The following is a 20,126-nucleotide window of genomic DNA, read 5'->3' on the forward strand; positions in this document are numbered from 1 at the left end:
TGGAAGAATTTCATGAATTTGAAAAAACTGTTGGTTGAACATATCTACATTCTACCACAAATTTTACGTCATAACCACATGGAAATTAAATGAAGGTTTGGACTATAGTATTCTTATATCATTCCATAGCGAGCCCTTGCATGATGTCCAGGGAGCAAAATTTCAATTTCTAACAGCAAAGCCTGACCATCACTGTGGTACACTGCAAAGTCAAAACAAAATATTTACGTCAAAACGGCCTTAACCAAAGACACTGCTGTTTTTTAAAGTGCTCTGTAACATAGCATGGCGTGTTTATTTGAAGTGTTGCACAAACCTTGCACAGTTTTATAGATATCAGTGCATGTACCGCTGTGCGCATGGCTGCCATTTTCGATAACCCATCTGATAGCAACTAAAGCAATTTCTTTGAACTGAAAAGCAAAAACCGTGTGGAGAAATGTGATCTACACACAGTGTGCAGATAATGCATTACATCGTCATTTTGGATGAGTTGTTAATTTTGTATGATGTCAATATCAATAACAACAGTCGGTAGCTAAATTGATCAAGATATAACATACCGGGTCTGAGGAAAACAAACATAATGGAATGAATTAAATATTTGTGTTACAGGCCTGAGTAGAGTGGTGTTTCAATTCCGGCCTGTACAGCCCTGCCGGACTTCCTTACCACAATAGATCTGTGTATAGTTCACCGGCAGGTAATCCTTGTTTGGCGCTTATGTGCTAGACTTTTGTATCCATGTGCACATGTAGAATCTAGCTCTCGAATTCTGAAAAACAGAGCAGTTCCACTTCCATATTGTGCAAGCACTCAGAAGCAGCGCATTTTCACTCTGCAGTAATGAAGGAGTCCTGGAAAACTTTTGCCTTGTTGGTGATCTGCCTGAATTTCTTGGGGTTGAACATGCCAAGCAATTTATTTATGTGTTTGGATTTAGTCTTGTAAGTTGTAATGGGATTGTCAACATAAGTCCATTCACCATCTTTTAACACATCATATTGATATGTATATTTGTAGCCTCTGCTTTTTTCTCCTTTTTTTTAAGTATCCCATCCCAGTTCCTCTAATTTAATGTCCTTGTAACAACTCCCTCTTCCTTCTTGTAATTATTGGTGCAGAATCTGGCTGCTTCTTGTTGTGTTTGTTCCAGGGGTTGTATGTTCTGTTCCCAGTGCAGGATCCCATGTTGCTGAAGCTTAGTACTTAGGCCTCACCAATTGATTTGCAAGCTGTAGACTTAAAGGGGAAGTCCAGATAATTTTTATGATGTCACATTATGTAGTTCAAAATGTACATAAACCAACACCTCCATGTATAGATTTGTGGAATTTATTGTGGTCCTTGAGCAGAGAAACCAATAACACTTGTTGAAATCTTGATAAACCACTTAGAGAACTTTGTTGCTACCACCTTGTTCAAGTTGTAGCTGCTGTCAGTAAACTGTTGACTTGTTTGAAATGATTTTCCACTCCTTCTCCGTCATGTTTAACTTTGTTTATGTTATTGATAAAGACTAAGTCAGTTTCCTGTTTATGAGGTGAGACCAATTCACAGTGATCTCATTGTATCTTCAAATACACAGTACTGTGTGATGATTGAGTTGGGGCGTATCAGTCTGGTGATAGAGATGCAAATATGTATGTCAAATTAATAGAGGTTGTTATGTAATTACCAACTCTGTTGCTTCTCATGTTTGTCACAAATATGTATCGAACAGAAACTGTAGTTCTGAAATTAAAACCAAAGTGGTCAGGTTGATGTAATTAAGCCTCTAAAATCTTTACTGCAAACTGCATTATGCATAGAGTCATGAACAAGTAACTCTTCTGCTGACGAGAAGTCTGCTTAAGTTTTTGAATCAAGAAATTGTATGATTTCCAGAGCAAAGATCACCCACTTCATTACCTGTTTCATTTCAGACAACATGAGTTCTACCAGCCCGAGACTTTTCGTCTAGCCTATTTCGAGCATGGAAGGTTAAACGTTTGAAGTTTTGTACTAAGAAGCACGCTGATGAGAAAATAAAGACATCTTTTCAAGAGCACAATTGAGGGATAGTCTAACAGTACTTCAGAGGGAAGCTTTGGGTTCTTGCTGACTGCTGCCTCACATCACCACATTCACCATCATGCCAAGCATCAAGTGTGCAGGAGTTCAGGTGGAATTCCCATTTGAGCCATATGGCTGCCAGAAAGACTACATGGAGAAAGTGATTCAATGTCTGCAGACGGTGAGAAAGATGTTCAGAGTAGTAATTATACAGAAGCGCATTTACACTGAACAATATATTTGCTGTGACATTTTCAGTTATAGAAATAGCTGTAAAAAGGAAAGAATGAAAAGAAAAAATGAACCCAGTCTGTGTCCACTTATTGTATGTTTACAGCATGCTAAGAATATAGACTTTAACATTCATTTCCGCTCATGATAAGATACTGTAGATGAAATTTCATATTGATTGATTGATTGATTTTATTTCTGAATTTCTTTTTCACACATAGATGTAATGCAAGTCAGTTAAACAAACTAATTGAGTATAACATTATTTGAATCTTACAGTTGAAACAGATAAGCGATTAATTCAAACATCAAACATTATTTCATGATAATGCATAATGAAAATGAGCAGATTTTATGTTATGCATGCAAGCATTGATATACATATTTGTGGAAAGTGAGATTTGGAGTTTGACATGAGACTGAGCCATTGTATGCATTTGTGTGTGATGGTTCAGTGATATGCTCACCAGGCAAGTCAGTCATATCAGTTTTGTAAAGAATTCTTTCTTTGACATTTACAAGTATGTGTCTTGCATGTCTTTTGAGTTGTTTAACAACTGAAAAGTGACTTCTCTTTTGAACAGGGTAAAAATGGAGTGTTAGAAAGCCCTACAGGGACTGGCAAGACTTTGTGCCTTCTTTGTTCTGCGTTGGCATGGCGCCACACGTACATAGCCCAGCAGGAGCTAGGCCGATGTCTGAAGGGGAGCAAGGCTGATGGAGCAGTGGCTTCCTACCAGGAGCAGCTAATGGGAGACCTGAAGTCAGGGGCAGGATGGGGAGAGACCAATGAGGAAGGTTAGATCAGGAGCAGAGGAAGACTAGATCTGGGCCCTCTTTCATAAAACTTGTTATCAGTGACAAGTTGTTATGGTTGTTATAAGCTACAGAAATCCTTGCATCTGATTGGCTAAGAGCAAATTTGTCATAGAAATGTGGCAGTTGTCACTGATTTTTTTTTGCAATTTATTAATGTTTTCCAGTGATCTGGCAGATATAGTGTAGAGGTGAGAAGCTTATTCTTTTCCTTGACTGCCACTAAAGTAAACATTCAGGTGACTATTTTAGTTTAGGTTTAGGTTATGAAAAGTGATACAGATCTATACAGCAGGGAAGATTTAATCTTTACTCTTTATGTGCCACATTTGCACGTCCCACTCAGTCGACGGCGTGCCAACTTGCAGTTGCCAAAGTATTTTACTGTTCACTTTGGACTTCTATTGATAATCACGAATAGCTGTTACCCAAATTTGTAAGCTTTTATGACTGTAATTCAAATCAAGCACCAGGAAATGTGCTGTGACTTTCCAGAAATGTGCATTTATTACTTTCCTATGTATTTATTTTTCCTCCAAGGTTTATTCATTGACAGACCAAAGATAATCTATGCCTCCAGAACTCACTCCCAGTTGTCACAAGCTGTGGACCAGCTGAAAGACACTATCTACAGGTACAGTGACTAACAGAATACTTAACATTGGCCATCATAGTATGAGATACATAGCTGCAGTATGTGAGGACACACATGTTGTATTGAAAGAACGTATAAATCTTTTCTAAAAAAAGACATCCGATTTTCCGTTATCTATGTTTCCTATTCTCAAAATATGATGTTATGAAATCAATAGCCACACCACCAATACCATATCTATTATGCAAACAAGATAGCAAATGTTCCATGTACAATCATGTCAAATGCTGCCTTATAGTCAAGTAAGAGTCAAATTGCCCCTTCATCTTTATTGAGGAAGAATAGAATATCATATCATTACAATGTCCAGAGATTCAGAACATTCCTTAATAAAGATAACCTTCCTATGTAGATAGAAATATGGCAAGTCTTTCTGAATATATCTAAAGGTCAAAATTGACTCTGTTGACCAAAACACATTAAAGTGACCTGAGTAAATCATGATATTAGAATGCCCCTACTCAATGCCTTATGTCTCAACTCAGGAACATAGTTTCCTCTTTTATGCAGACACCTTATGAAATAGTCTCAATTTGAATGTGACAGTATACAATGAGAATCTTTTCATTCATAATTGTGACTGATTGAATGAGAATGCATACTAATTAATCACAAAAAGTTTTATTTTTATAAAATGATGTGTTTCAGACCCAGAGTCTCTGTGTTAGGATCAAGAGAACAGATGTGCATACATCCTGAGGTTCTGAAAGCTGAAAGCAACTCAGCCAAGGTAGGATGACTCTTCTTTCATTGTGCATGTGTACACTAAGAAAGAGATGTTTTGCTCAACTTTTTATACCCCCACCCACACATAGTGTGTAGGGGGGGTATATAGGAATCACTCTGAGGTCGGGTGGCCAGTCGGTCGGTCGGTCGGTCGGTCGGTCGGGCGGGCGGTCGGGCGGGCGGGCGGGCGGGCGGGCGGGCGGTCGGGCGGTCGGGCGGTCGGTCCGTTGCAAAATCTTGTGGATCGAACTCCTCTCTCATTTTTTGAGCAATTGACCCCAAATTTGGCATGTGTGACCACTATCGAAGGTAGATGTGCAAGACACCTTTTTCGTTAGTATCGTGTAATGCGTTGCCATGGCAACGGCATATTTTCATAAAAACTTGTGGATCGAACTACTCTCTCATTTTTTAACCAATTTACCCCAAATTTAGCATGTGTGACCGCTATCTAAGGAAGATGTGCAAGACACCTTTTTCGTTACTATTGCACAATGGGTTGCCATGGCAACGGCAAATTTTAAAGAAATCTTGCAAAATTTTGTGGATCGAACTCCTCTCTCATTTTTTGAGCAATTGACCCCAAATTTGGCATGTGTGACCGCTATCAAAGGTAGATGTGCAAGACACCTTTTTCGTTAATATCGCATAATGCGTTGCCATGGCAACGGCAAATTTTCCTAAAATCTTGTGGATCGAACAACTTTCTCATTTTTTGAGCAATTAATTTCAAATTTGGCATGTGTGACTGCTACCACAGGCCGATGTGCAAGACACCTTTTTCATTAGTATTTCATACTGCGTTGCCATGGCAACGGCAGATTTTCATAAAAATCTTACAAAATGTTGTGGATCGAACTACTCTCTCAGTTTTGTGACAATTCAGTTTGAATTTGGGATATGTGATCAATGTACTATATAGTTGTGCCAAAACATCTTTGGTGTGTGCGTTAAAAAATCTGTTACCATGGCAACGGCAGTTTTTTTTTTTAACCAATCATTCAAAAATGTGTAGATAAATCTCACTCCTTCAGTTTTTAAGCATATGGCTCGAAAATTGGCACATGTGACCACTGTGGTACGTAGATGTGCGTACTTACTCTTTCGTCATTGGTGATCAATGTGTTGCCATGGTAACGGCATAGTTTGAATGAAAATCAAATGAAAATATTGTGGATTCAGATAACTCCCTCAATCTTTGAGCATTTGGCTTGAAATTTGGCACATGTGACCACTATAGTATATGGATGTGTAAACTTAATCATTCGTCAGTGATGAACAATGCGTTGCCATGGTAACGAGTTTTTTTTACCGAAAAGCTTACAGAAATATTGTGGATTCGGCTAACTCCCGTAGTCTGTGAGCATTTAGCTTGAAATTTGGCACACATAACCACTGTGGTACGTAGATGTGTAAACTTAATCTTTCGTCAGTGGTGATCAGTGTGTTGCCATGGTAACGGCATATTTTGAATGAAAATCATACAAAAATATTGTGGATTCAGTTAACTCCCTCAGTCTTTAATCATTTGGCACATGTGACCACTGTAGTGTATAGATGTGTAAACTTGATCTTTCGTCAATGGTGAACAATGTGTTGCCATGGTAACAGCATCTTTTCACTAAAATGCATACAAAAATATTGTGGATTCAGGTAACTACCTCAGTCTTTGAGCATATAGCTTGAAATTTGGCACATGTGACCACTATAGTACGTAGATGTTCAAACTTAACCATTTGTTAATGTTGATCAATGCGTTTCCATGGTAACAGCATATTTTCACTGAAAATCATACAAAAATATTGTGGATTCAGGTAACTCCCTCAGTCTTTGAGCATTTGGCTTGAAATTTGGCACATGTGACCACTATAGCATATAGATGTGCAAACTTAATCTTTCGTCAGTGGTGAACAATGCGTTGCCATGGTAACAGCATCTTTTCACTAAAATGCGTACAAAAATATTGTGGATTCAGGTAATTACCTCAGTCTTTGAGCATTTAGCCTGAAATTTGACACATGTGACCACTATAGTACGTAGATGTTCAAACTTAACCATTTGTTAATGTTGATCAATGCGTTTCCATGGTAACAGCATATTTTGAATGAAAATCATACAAAAATATTGTGGATTCAGGTAACTCCCTCAGTCTTTGAGCATTTGGCTTGAAATTTGGCACATGCAACCACTATAGTACAGAGATATGCAAACTTCGTATTTCATCATTGTGAAACAATGTGTTGCCATGGTAACAGTGCATTTTGAATGAAAATCATGCAAACATTTTGATTCTCCTAACTCTGTGTTATAGCATTTTGGCTTCAAATTTGGCATATGTTACCTCTACATTACGTAGATGTGCAAAAAATCTTTTGTCAGTGTTGAAAATGTGTTGCCATGGTAACAATATATTTTGAATGAAAATGATACACTAGTATTGTGAATTCAACTAAGCCCCTCAGCCTTTTATCATTTGGCTTGAAATTGCACATGTAACGGCTATTGTGCAAACTTCATTTTTTCTTAATGTCCAACATTGTGTTGCCATGATAACACACAATTTTTAATGAAAACCATACAAATTATCAGTTTATTTATCTTGCTCACTCAGTTTTTGAGCACTTGACTTGAGATGTGGGACATATGACTAACAGTGAGCAATACATTTATTCACTTTTGAACAGTGCATTGCCATGGTAACATTTTTTGCTATTAAAAAATTAAAAAGAAATTAGTCCTGGTTGAGCTAATTTCCTCAGTTGTGGGTGGGGGTATATTAATCACAATGAGTGATAGTTCTAGTTTTTTCCGTAGCACTTTTCGACTGTTTATTAAACACCAACTAACCACTTATTTGTGTTGATGAAGGGCAATTTGTCCCTTAAAATGTAGTTGCAATAAAAACAATTTGACCTAAGAATTATTAAATAATACAGGGGCGACAAGACCTTGTATCTACAAAATGTCAAAAAAAAAAATACCAGCCACAGCACTATATCAAATGAGAGAGCCTTTCCTTTGACATGCCATGGTGACTTCATTTTTGGGGTAAGACAGCTAGGATTTGGAAAGGACATCACTTAACTGACTATCTGACCATTAATCCAAAACGGTCATTTTCACCAAAATTTCAGATACGAGGTCTTGTTGCCCCAGTGATGATATACGTGTATGCAATGCTCACTGCTATAAGGGATTAGAACCATCACTGTCTATCGGGCAGAAGCTTGATGGTCTGATTTATTGCTGTATGTTTTCATGACTCTCTCATCTCTCTCTAGGTTCACATGTGTCGAGCTAAAGTGAATGCCAAGATGTGTCACTATCACAACAACCTTGACAGTGAGTGATTTACAGCTGTATACATTCAGTCTAAGAAACCATTTTTTTCCTGATTTGATGCTCTATCTTTTTATCATAGTTTTATCTTTCATGGCTCGAATTTCGTATGTTAGAATTAAAATGGCTTTTTCATTTGAGTCCTGTCTAGGTCATATACCATTGCTTATTTCAGCCGCAGAATTTTCAAACGCTTCCAGATGACTAGATTCATAATTAATCCTTCAATAAGTGACAGATGGAGGAAAATCTTTTCTGTCCCAAATTAACATGTTTTTCCAGATTTTTCCTGATTTTTCACTGATATAATGAATATAAGGAGTTTGAATTATTTAATCTTTTACTAATGTGGGATGCACAATGAAATTCAGAGTTTTCAATCAAATGAGGAAAAGATTATAATATCTGCAAAAATTAACCCAAAACTTCATGGCTTAGAAGGGAGAGACAGTCATTCATCACCTGGGAGATTATTCACTGGCCATCTTGGTCCCCCACCAATGCTTCAAGTATTTTAAGCAACATTCCTAATTTACAAGGCATGTTTGCATAATGCAGTGTGTGAAAGCACCGAGGTGAAAGCATTATGACAGGGTAACAAAGAGAGGAAAGACTAAGTCAGATTCATAAATTTGATTTTACAATCTTGAGCATTTATCCCAAATACACTGGTGCTTTTTTTTTTCTTTTCTTTTTTTTTGGCTTAATTTATTGTACTACTGAAGTGCAAATACAAAGTACAGTATGTCCCCAAAAAATTACAACGGGGCCCTCCGCAATGATATCTTTAAAAATAGTGAATCAATCTAAATACAAATTCAGGGTATGAAACTATAACTCATTGCCCACATCTTGCAGAAAATCCCATTCGATTTGTTTCAGTGGTGAAAGAGAAATGAGGAATTTTGTAGAGGATGTCGGGAATCTCTTCTGTCCAAATTCTGTCTATTATTCACACACAAGAGCACTGAATTGCTAAAATTGGAAGAATCAGACTCATGACATGCTTTAGGACAATCCACATTTCTCTGTGACCGCTTAACCAAATTGAATGGGGTTTTCTGCAAAATAGAGCTAAGATGTTATATTTTAAGACCCTGAAGTAGCACTTAGACAGGTTGATCATATTGGGTGCTATCAATTCGAAAATCTGATTGTAATTTTTGGGGCGACTTACTGCAGTATGTTCAAAAAAAAAATTACAATCAGATTTTCGCATTGATAACGCCCAATATGATTAAATTTCTAAATGCTACTTCAGGGTCCTAAGATATAACATTTTAGCTCTATTTTGCAGAAACGATTTGATTAAGCGGTCACAGAGAAATGTGGATTGTTGTAAAGCATGTCATGAATCAGATTCTTCCGAGTTTAGCATTTTGATGATCTTGTGTGTGAACAATAGACAGAACTTGGACAGAAGAGATTCCCAACATCCTCTACAAAATTCCGCATTTCTCTTTGACCACTGAAGCAAATCGAGTGGGGTTTTCTGTAAGATGTGGGCAATGAGTTATAGTTTCATACCCTGAATTTGTATTTAGATTGATTCACTATTTTTAAAGATATCATTTGCAGAGGCCCCCGTTGTAATTACTTTTGGGACATACGTGTATTGTATATTGTACTGCAGTACTCCTACGGGTTAGCATTGTGTGGTCAGTATCAACAGTGTAGTAGTTACAGATACATTTGTACCCTTGAGCAAGATTTGACTGATTTTACTCTGACTGATTTGCAGGCAAGAAAGGAGAAAAGGCTTTCACCGATAGTATCCTGGATATCGAGGATCTTGTCAAACTAGGAAACAAACACAAGTTAGTACACATAATCATCTTAATGTCTTCCTCAGTTAAATTGGCAACAGAGTAAATGAGTTGCATTTCCTACATTTTTGAGACTGTAAATGTTGCTTCTGTGCAGCTATGAAAGGCATTACATGGAATCCCCATTTAAAACTTTCAACACTTATTTCAGTGTTTACAATCTTCACTGAATACAAACCGTTCCCTACTTGCTTTTTAAACATTGGTGATCCATTGATAGTTCAATGATATTCCCATAATCTCAATAAAAAAAAACCAACTATTTATTTATTTGGAAGGGAGGAAGACACTGCAATAATACTCAGAAGGATTTTTACTTTTCTGCATTTAGCCATCCCTTTAGTTCTAAAGTATTCAAATCAGTTTGGAATGATAGTATACATTGGTTATGTCACATGATGTATATTTTCTTACTGTTACTTGCCATTGTATCTATATTTGTAGAGTATGTCCATATTACATGGCTCGGGAGCTGAAAACATCTTCGGACATCATATTTATGCCATACAACTATCTCTTGGACCCAAAGGTAAAAGCTCCATTCATGGGTCATTTTAACCTTCTCATGAATTCTCCTATTTGATACATGAGTTCACTAATTTTGTTTTCAATGTACCCAATTTCTCCAACAAATTTGTTTGTTTGTTTGTTTGTAGCAATGAAGTAGAAAAATATGGATAATGATTTATGTGACATTTTATTTCTAAATTGCAAAAAAAAAATAGTAATGTTGATGATGGCAACTCTAATCACATCATCCTCTCTAGTACCAAGGGTATGGCTATCCAGTCTTGATGTACACTGTAGATAGTGATGTAGAAGAAATGATGTCCTTCATAACTCTTACTGCAATGCCATTAGGCTGAGACTGAGATATTATACTTGATAGTGTACACTGTATATAGATATCCTACCTAAGCTTAAGTTTGATTAGATTAGATTTGTCTTATTTTGTCACCCTCATACATTTGTAGAATTATCAAGATTGAGTACTACTCAGGTTTCCCATAGGCATTCTGGAAGTATGTCTGCGTATTAGTTATAGTCGTAGCTCAGTTATGTTCCAATCTTTGAACTCCTTCACAAGGTGATGTTTGTTTCATATTTGTGTTCTCTTTGGCATCTTTGAGATGCCTACAAACATGCATAACTCTACAGAGTATGTCAAACGATACATCACATGTTGTGTTGAAGTTCCAGTATGAGAAATTGGAAGGATTGCTCTTTACAATTGTTCATTTACACTTGACACATGCTTTCATGTCATTTTCCCCCTATTTTTCTCAGTCAAGACGAATCCATGGAATTGAGCTACAGGGTAACATTGTCATCTTTGATGAGGCACATAACGTGGTATGTCTTCCTATTATTAAACAGAAATCTAGAATTTCATGAACCCTTAACTTGTCAGGCATGCAGTCTTTGTTTCTGAGGTATTTAGAAGAAATAAAAATCTACACAAATCGGAGTTAAGCCCATCTTTATACAGCTCTATCTCTTTACACTGAGTAACCCATACATGAAACAGTGTGCACAAAGGTCACAGGAAAACTCTTACTTTGTCTAATTATGACAAGGATAGTGGTCTACTTATTCTTGATCCCTCTGCAAACGTTCATCAATATTTACCCAGTAATTTCTTTTCATTGTTGTCTTGTTGTTCAACTGACAATTGGCCACTTTATGGCCTCTGGCACATTAAGGGAGAATCTGAAATCAGAGCCATTACATTTATACTGAAATGCAGTGTTCGGGGTTTTTTTTTGTACCATTAGTTTTTTTTCCAAAGTTGACACCAAGTTGCAAACGAGAAATTGTTTGTAAAACTCTATTAATTTTGTGTGTTTGTGTAAAAGCGTGTGAATTGTTCATGTTCACACTCCTTATTAAGTGTTTGTACATTTAAAATAATTTATTCTTTTTAGTTTGCTTTCATAGGATGTACAAATAGGGATACCACTTTGTGGAATAAATTTGCTTTGTAAATGTCTATGATGTTTCTCTTTCTTTTACATACTTGCACATTCTATTAAAGTACCTTTTATATATGCACTCTGTTTTAATTTCATGATGCAGTTGTTTTGTCCATTCAGATAGAATATACATTTATAGTTAGAAAGATGTTTGACCTTCATATTAAAATATTGTGATGGAATCTCATGTTGTGATGCTGAGCCCTACTCTTTTAATCCAGGAAAAAATGTGTGAGGAAAGTGCATCTTTTGACCTGACCTCATTTGACCTGGCGTCATGTGTTGAGGAGACAGATCACCTGTTGAAGAGGACAGTGGAGGTGACGATGCTGAATGAACGTTACCATGGTGATGGAGGAGGAGGTGAGTTTATGGATTAGGGATGAGCTTGAGTTACATTCTTTGATCCTAATATGTAGATAAACCCATCCTTTTCTTATTAACTTTGTGTAGAAATTTGTACATTGTAACTTAGTCTTATTTTGACATTGGCTGAAAATTCAAGGCACTCCCACTGATCGAGCCTTACATCATCAAACTAACAGGAAGAAATGAATATAACAGAAATTTCAGTTGCCTCAGGGTGATCAGTATAGATGTGAAATTGATGTACAAAAAGTGCTTGTAGAAAATGTGGGGTTTTTTTACTAACTGCTCATAACTTTTTATTGTTTCTGTAGAAGAGGAATTTGATGCTGCTGCACTCGCAACACTCAAGAGTAAGTTTGAACCTCCTTAATTTGTACCACACTAAGAGCCTGTAGATTATGTACTTGCTGTAAGTCTTGTGCTTGTATTGTAATCATGTGACTAAAAGGGATAATATTGATATTAGTTGAACCCTTTCAATCAGTTAGCATATGTCTATCTCCTCGCATGTTGCTTAGCTTTCCCTTTTCTTGTTACTCTTCATTTTATGGAAATATGTGCCAAATGGATTACAATCTGTGTGATTGTAAGTACATCTCCCATGTATTGTGACTGTTATACCGCAGACAGGTGACAGAGTACCAGGGTAAGTCTAAAAATATCCACAGTACCTTCAATTCAATTAGTGCATTTTGACTACAGTTCTGCACATAAAAAAGGTTTACGCTAATATATTATATATGTGTACATATATTTCATACAGCACACATGTAAGGCCAATCAAGCAAAATTGTATCTTCACAGATGAAGTTTTCTAAGATGTAGGATATGTAGCTCTTTCAGTAATAATCTGTAGATTATAATTCTCCTGAGTTTTGACCCTATGTCTTATGTTGTAAGTACATAATACTCATTACCATTTGAATATTTTCAGAGCTGTTCCTTGACCTTGAAGAGCACATCAGTTCCTTCAATATTCCTGAGGGAGGACAGGGTATCACTAAACCTGGCAGGTCAGTCATTACCTCTAAATGATGGCTTTTTGTGCTGCTTATAGACAAGCCTCTCTTCACTGTAATTCATTTCCTTTGTCTCCATGTGCCAGCTATGTGAAGAGCAGCACATTCCTGTAGGAAGACAGTGAATAGAAGTCTCTTTCACAACATTGTTAGTTTGGAGTGGAGTTATTGGTTTAGATAGTCACAATATATTTGTGGCTGATCGAAATATATTCTTTAGTCCTATAAAACAAGAATGAAAAGGATATATAAATGACATGACACAGAGAGATTGTCTTACTTTGTCTTCGTTGATGTTAAATACATATTACATTAGCATATTTCCATTTGTTCTAACAATTTGAACGCCATTACAATAAAACAAGTTTTTTGACAAATTGACTGGAATGAATGATGACTGAAAAAAAAAAGAGTCTAAATGAGTACATGCATACTACATTTTTTTCCTTGCCAGTGATGACACGAGAACTATTAATGCATAATGCTTCATGTCTTGATAAAACTATTTCTTAATATTTTTCTATCAATAGTTTCATCTATGAGTTCTTCAGTAAGGTCAACATCAATGGTGAGACTAAGAATGAACTCATGCAGCTCTTGGAGAAAATGATAGCTCATTTGACCAACAGTGAGTAATAATGCTACATTTCCAAAGTTATATTGTCATTGACATTTGTTAACTATGGTGAAAACCAAGTCCCAGACTTTAAAGTCAAAGAATATGATTGCCTGTTTAAATCGATTAACAATGGCTTCATTTAGAAAAAAAAAATGCTCAGGAAACAATTTATTCTGCTGAAATCATTAATCTTAATATGGCTTGCTTTACTCTCACTGAAAGTATTTGTACTAGTATTATACTCTGGTATTGATTTGTCAAAAGTGATGGCTAGAAAGTTGGTTTGGAGAGAGAAAGTGTTTCTTTCATCAACTCAATATTTTTGCTGTGCAGCAGTGTTTGGATCTTGTATGCAGCAGCAATTGATTCTTCTCCACTGGTTTCCATTTTTACCTCCGCCAAGGGAGGAGGTTATGTTTTCGTTACCGTTGGTTTGTTCGTTAGTTCGTTAGTTAGTTTGTCCGTGTGCAAAATAACTCAAAAAGTAGTTAACAGATTGGGATGAAACTTGCAGGAAAGGTTGAGAATGACACAAGTACCAAACGATTAACTTTTGGTAGTGATCCGAGAATTTGGGGGGAATTTATGAAGGATTTTTGACATTTTGGCAGGTAGGGTCAATGAACTTGGTATTCAGGCTGCGCGTATTTGAGGTTTGCCTGCGCGCACTAAAGTGCATGCTCTAGTTTCTGCTGGGGAGAGGCGCGCCGTGCAGCTGAGTGTTTATGACGTAACAAAGGCTTCTATATTGGGAAATCTGGCAACTTTCAGCACGCAATGCTATAAGCACGTATGGGTGGAAATCACTTGATATCTCTACGGAAGAACAAGATCAGTGGTGAAAATGATTTGCATGCTTGGCGGAGGTCTGCGCTCTCAGAGTGCTTTTCTAGTTATGTCTATTTAGAGTTTGATTTCAATTCGAGTTTGTTTGTTTGTTCGTTTTTTCCTTGAAGCATTTCACATATTCAGTTCAGAATTATTTTGTATTATAAAGCCTTGTATTTCATTTACTGTACATAATATGTCATAACTCACACTAAATGTACTTCCAAACTTATCCTTTATTTACTGACCGAGGTAATTATGCCTAACTCTGACGAATGTCCATGTTGGTCTCTTTGTTTTTCTCCAGGCTCCACTTTCTTCCATAACAAAGCAGCTGGTCTGCAGAAGTTTTATGACATTCTTACCGTGAGTAAAGAAAAGTGTTCTCTATGAGACACAATGAGTTACTACAAATAGAAAATGTAAGATCACACTTTTCACTCATCTGTATTGTTTGTAAAACAATAGAGTATTTGCCATAAGTATCAAATTCCAAACTCCTAGTACTGTCATGTTGTATTAAGTGCTAAATAAATATTTCATATTATTATTATTACTATTATTGCATCAGACCCTGATGAAACATGTTTTGGAAAGATGCTACATGATGATGATGATGATTCTTCAGAGTGAATTTAGATTGTAATATGCTTTTGCCAAAATCTGCATTTTAATACTGCCTCTTCAGATGTTGATATCATATAAAAATCTGATATTTTATACTCATTATGAAGTATGTTTTATATGTCAAGTATCCCCCTCCCCTTACTTGTGATTCTCATATGTTTGTATTTTTAACCCGTTGAGGACGGTTTGATTTTGCTACAGCACGCATTTCCCATAGACACCTGCCCGAGTATACTCGGGACTTGTCCCCAACAGGTTAACAGATTGTTTTTAGTCGTGATGGTCCTGGGACCAACCCAGGTCAAATCACTGTGATTATCATATGTTTGTGTTTTCAACAGATTGTTTTTAGTCGTGATGGTCCAGGAATCAACCCAGGTCAAATCATGCCATCACAGATGACCAAATACTACAAGGTCCACATCAGGAATGCTGAATCAAAGCAGAAGAAAGGAGAAAGAATGGACTTATGGACGAGTGCAGCAAATAAGTCAAAGAAAAAAGGTATTAAAGTAGACTTTAGAACTATTTTTTTCCTGTGCCTGTGGCATTATTGTGGATTTTGTTTGCAAGGTACCAAGCCATGTTAAGTAAAATGTCAAAGACAATTACAGTTAACATATTCCCCTAACAAGCAGTTGTACACCAAAGTCAAACATTAGCATACCTGAACATATATGTAGCTTTTGCATACATTTAAAGTGAAAATATTTGACTTAATTCCATAAAGGAAATGAAAACAAGATGCATGTGGATTCATTACAATGCCAAGTAACGTAATAGACAAGGAATCATCAATTACCAGAAGATCTCTGTTTTGTGGCTCACAGAGTGTGCTGACAAATGTGACGTCTGCACTCATTATAATCTGATGAAAATGCAGATCATCCACTTAATACTCAATTTTTGTTTCACTAGGCAGATGCAATGTTTAGTGATGCAAAATATGTATTGAAAGTTAACAAGCAGGGCTTTATGGCAACAAATGGTGAAAACAATTGAATACAGTCAAATTCCTATTGAATTATGCATCCAATTTGGGTTCCAGTAGAAGACACAGAATAGCTGGAGCATATGTTAAGTGTGCTATGCTTTGCTACTATGTGGGCAATGTATTTAATTGAATGTACGAGATGAATGTTTTATCTACACATATCCCTGTCATACAGGCTTCATCCTGAGTTACTGGTGCTTTAGTCCAGGGTTCAGTATGCAGGAATTAGTGTCTCAAGGTGTACGCTGTATCATCCTGACATCAGGCACCCTAGCACCACTCTCTTCATTCAAATCTGAGCTCAGCATGTGAGTCTTTCTCTCAGCTTCAGAGATAAATGTCTGCTTGATAAATTTCAACTTTATAGATTGTTTTCACCTATTATCAAATGTCTTTAAATATGTTCAGCTGGTTGCTCATCATTTGACAGTAGGCCCTCATTATCTTAGAGATGGTCACAGTGTCTAAGTTGAAGTACAGATGATCAGATTAAGGCTGTGAATATGTATAAACATTTGATAAAGCTTATCCAAACTTGTACATGTATAAATTGTTATAAAATAATTCATCAGCATATTTTAGGGACAGAGATAAAAGTAAAAAAGACAAAAGAGACTGCATTTCTTGTAATAATGGAATTAAACAAACACATCTGAGGCTGTCATATTTTACTTCACGGGAAACATTTAAACCAGCTGTCTTTGCTTTTCCTTTTTTCTTTCTTTCTTTCTTTTTTGTTTTTGTTTTTTGCTTTCACTAAAGGAGGTGTTAGATATTAACAGATACCAACACTCCTGATACTTTGACTTATTGTGTTTGTTCATAATTTCAGAGTTTTCCCTTGATTTGATACTGACTCTCCTTTCTTTTCAGAGACTTCCCAATCCAGCTTGAGAATCCTCATGTGATTGACAAACACCAGATGGTAGTGGGAGTCATCACCAAGGGTCCAGATGGCACTGTCCTCAACTCCTCCTATCAGACTCGCTTCAATCGTGACTATGTACTCTCACTGGGAAACACAATAGGTCAGTTACAGACAGATAACAATACAGGTTCACGAGAGGGAATGTAATACTGATTAAAATTACGCTGGCAGCATAAAACCAACAGCATAGATTCCTCCCAATTCATGTGAAATAAAACTGTTTAGGCCTCTCACATGTGGAAAAGTAAAAGTCTTTGAATAATAGAACCTGACTCGCGAAATTCGTGAAAATGAAAACGCGTATCGCATACAAGTATTTCTTGTAAGCGTTTCTTGTATAGATTTTGAGTGACATCTTTACTCTGGTCTTCTCTCCTGGTAAACTTTATTCACATGTAGGTTTGAAAGTGACATCTATAACATGATGTTGAAATGTTCCTGTCGCAGTGAATTTTGCTTGGATGTATGTTTTGAAGTGCCATCTTCCTTTCTCTCCTCGTCAACTTTGCCCGTATGCTTTTAAGTGACATTTATACAATAATGTTGGAATGTTCCTTTCTCTTCTAGTAAACTTTGCCCGTATGGTACCAAACGGTCTCCTGGTGTTCTTCCCATCCTATCCAGTCATGAACAATGCTATGCAGGTTTGGCAGGTAAGGAATTCTCTTGTCATTTTGAGCTCAACTCCTCCACCATTGCACCAGTCATTCATTGGCAGTCATGTCCCTCATTTTAGTTTAATGTGATTTAAAATGTAATTTTGTTCATCAGATTTTGTCCTGACAGCATGCTCTGTCTTTCTGTCTCTTACTCATATATCTCCCTCTCTTCCTTTCTTAATGTCATTTTCCTTCACAAGTGTTTGTAATCAGCAGATGACACTTTGAACATATTTATCAACAACTTACAAGTGTAGCAAAACAGATAAAACTTATCTCTTTTAGAAAGAAGAGTTATTGAAATTCTTTCACTGTTTCACTTTCCAGCTTATAATGGCATTACTTTCACTGACTAATTGCAAAAAGTTTCTGTTTCCATCTGATATAGTAACAATATATAGATTCCATTAGGTTACTATTAAAACTCTTTTGTTGAATTCTGGTCTTTTATTACAAGGATTCTGGTGTTAGCAACAGGATCAGTCAGTACAAGCAGATCTTTATTGAGCCTCGAGGGAAAGCGGACTTCAATGAAGTGAGTTATTACACCGTGTTTTTCTTTTCTTGAGTTTTTGATGCCTCCACCCAAGGTGGTAATGGAACCTTTATGTTTTCTGGTTATCAGTTTGTCTGTCTGGCAGGTCTGGATGGAGGAATTTAACCCATACATCATATTCTTCAAAATGTATACTCATCAAATCTTGCAGGTATGAGCCTCGGGGTAGGATATTGTGTATGTAGTTCCCAAGGGGGTGTTAGGGTGGGGCCACTGAGGGCCAGAACACTGAATTTCAATCATCTCAACAGTGAAACAGGGAGTTGTATTGTGTTTGTATACCTTTGTAGACAAAGTTGTTCTTCCCTTCCCAGAACCTTTCAAACCATTCAAACCGTTCAGTTCTTTAATATTATATATGACCCTTCTACTCTCTTCATGTCTACACAAGTCACTGAGACTAAGGGTCAGTGTAGAGATAATGTATCATACTGTGAGTCAAGTGTCCACACTTGTCCCTCTTTCCTTTACAACATTTGTTAGTGCAGTTCACATGAAGATCAAGAAAATCAGCCTCTATGGGGTGGGTATGGCCTTTGCAAGGCCTTCTTGCTGTAGTGATTGCTAACAAAATGAATATCTTGCTGTTAGTAGTAATTGCTAGCACAGTGAACAGAGTCAGAGTAGCAAGGCAGAGCCAAACTACAGGCTAATGGAATGCCACCAAAATTGTATTTGTTTTGAAGCTTATCTGAACAATAAACTGTCCAGAGCTCTCATTCTTTTATATGTTTCAAAAACCAAATGTGATTTAATGAATTTGCTCCTGTAGTGTAGGATGATGTATTCCTATCATAGTGTACAACACAAGGGTATCCTTACAATAAGGGATGTCTGCAGGCTCAATGTGCGTGTTTCAGAGATGTCCAGTCCTTACTTTATTTTCTTGATGTTGAATGACCTTTGAACCTCAGACGATGGAGTCATTTTATGAAAGAGTCAGAGATCCGACACAGAATGGCGCTGCCTTCTTTGCAGTCTGTAGAGGGAAGGTAAGTTTTAGCATTATGTCATTCCTTTTCCATTATGACCTGGAGCAGAAATATTATCATCTCCACCTTCTTCCCATCAATGTGATGATCACTGTCTTCATGGTCAATTTCATCACTTTTTATCATCAACATCTTCACGACCAAGAATATCATGATATGTACATTTACAGTATTACATGCACAGATGAAATAGATGAATCCTGTATGTTTGACTTTCTATTTAGCAGATTTCAAAGCTTGATCTTTGTCAGATTTCTTCCAATTGTTCCTGTGATTTCTCCTGTAAGTTGTTCTTGCATATATAAGAAACTGTAACAGAAATCAAGATAAACCTCACCCAGCAAGATAATGATTGATCATTGAGGGCTTGTAATTCTCACATTGACATTGTTCACAAAATAGTTACCATACAAAAGGTGAACTCCTGTTCCTTTATATGTTTTAGTGTACAAAAACGTTTGTGATTGCTACAAACTGTACAGGAAATTCTTCCAGTGCAAAGTTTGTGATGAGTTGTAAGGGTAATGTTGTGTAATTGGGAATTCTTGGAATCAGTTATTATCATTATGAGTAAATTTGTTGTATTCACTTTAACAAACTTTCCATCACAATCATCAATTTGGTGTCCACTCTTGATGATGTGGGAATTTCCAGACAGCTAGTTTAACACATAATTTCTGCTTGACAAATTGCATGATTAATGTCCATTCACACCCACCAGGTGTCTGAGGGTCTAGACTTTGCTGATAACAATGGGCGTGCTGTGGTGATCACAGGGCTGCCATTTCCCCCTAGGATGGACCCTAGAGTCATGCTAAAGATGCAGTACTTGGATGAAGCCAGGAGGAGAAACCCTGAGGTATTGGGAAGGAAACAAAACTTACCATGTACAAATGTGTTGATATTATTGTCAA

At 36.7% G+C, this 20,126-nt stretch overlaps 1 protein-coding gene across 1 annotated transcript in view; it reads left to right on the plus strand.

Annotated features, from left to right (window-relative positions):
- The first annotated feature begins 2,071 nt into the window (after positions 1-2,071).
- LOC139742108 (regulator of telomere elongation helicase 1-like) overlaps positions 2,072-20,126 on the plus strand; it is a 28,974-nt gene continuing 10,919 nt past the window's right edge. The window contains exons 1-20 of the mRNA XM_071652678.1: positions 2,072-2,236; positions 2,871-3,084; positions 3,643-3,736; positions 4,406-4,487; positions 7,765-7,825; positions 9,564-9,639; positions 10,093-10,177; positions 10,936-11,001; positions 11,843-11,984; positions 12,302-12,340; positions 12,925-13,003; positions 13,540-13,637; positions 14,764-14,822; positions 15,425-15,587; positions 16,253-16,385; positions 16,951-17,105; positions 17,573-17,658; positions 18,122-18,199; positions 19,135-19,212; positions 19,934-20,071. Coding sequence (XP_071508779.1) covers positions 2,135-2,236; positions 2,871-3,084; positions 3,643-3,736; positions 4,406-4,487; positions 7,765-7,825; positions 9,564-9,639; positions 10,093-10,177; positions 10,936-11,001; positions 11,843-11,984; positions 12,302-12,340; positions 12,925-13,003; positions 13,540-13,637; positions 14,764-14,822; positions 15,425-15,587; positions 16,253-16,385; positions 16,951-17,105; positions 17,573-17,658; positions 18,122-18,199; positions 19,135-19,212; positions 19,934-20,071 — 2,028 coding nt within the window. The 5' untranslated portion in view covers positions 2,072-2,134. The remainder of the gene's footprint in view (positions 2,237-2,870; positions 3,085-3,642; positions 3,737-4,405; positions 4,488-7,764; positions 7,826-9,563; positions 9,640-10,092; positions 10,178-10,935; positions 11,002-11,842; positions 11,985-12,301; positions 12,341-12,924; positions 13,004-13,539; positions 13,638-14,763; positions 14,823-15,424; positions 15,588-16,252; positions 16,386-16,950; positions 17,106-17,572; positions 17,659-18,121; positions 18,200-19,134; positions 19,213-19,933; positions 20,072-20,126) is intronic.

The sequence above is a fragment of the Diadema antillarum genome, unplaced genomic scaffold, assembly GCF_040938485.1.
Source record: "Diadema antillarum isolate AM-2024a unplaced genomic scaffold, OU_Dant_1.0 seq00000980_RagTag, whole genome shotgun sequence".
Taxonomy (NCBI): domain Eukaryota; kingdom Metazoa; phylum Echinodermata; class Echinoidea; order Diadematoida; family Diadematidae; genus Diadema; species Diadema antillarum.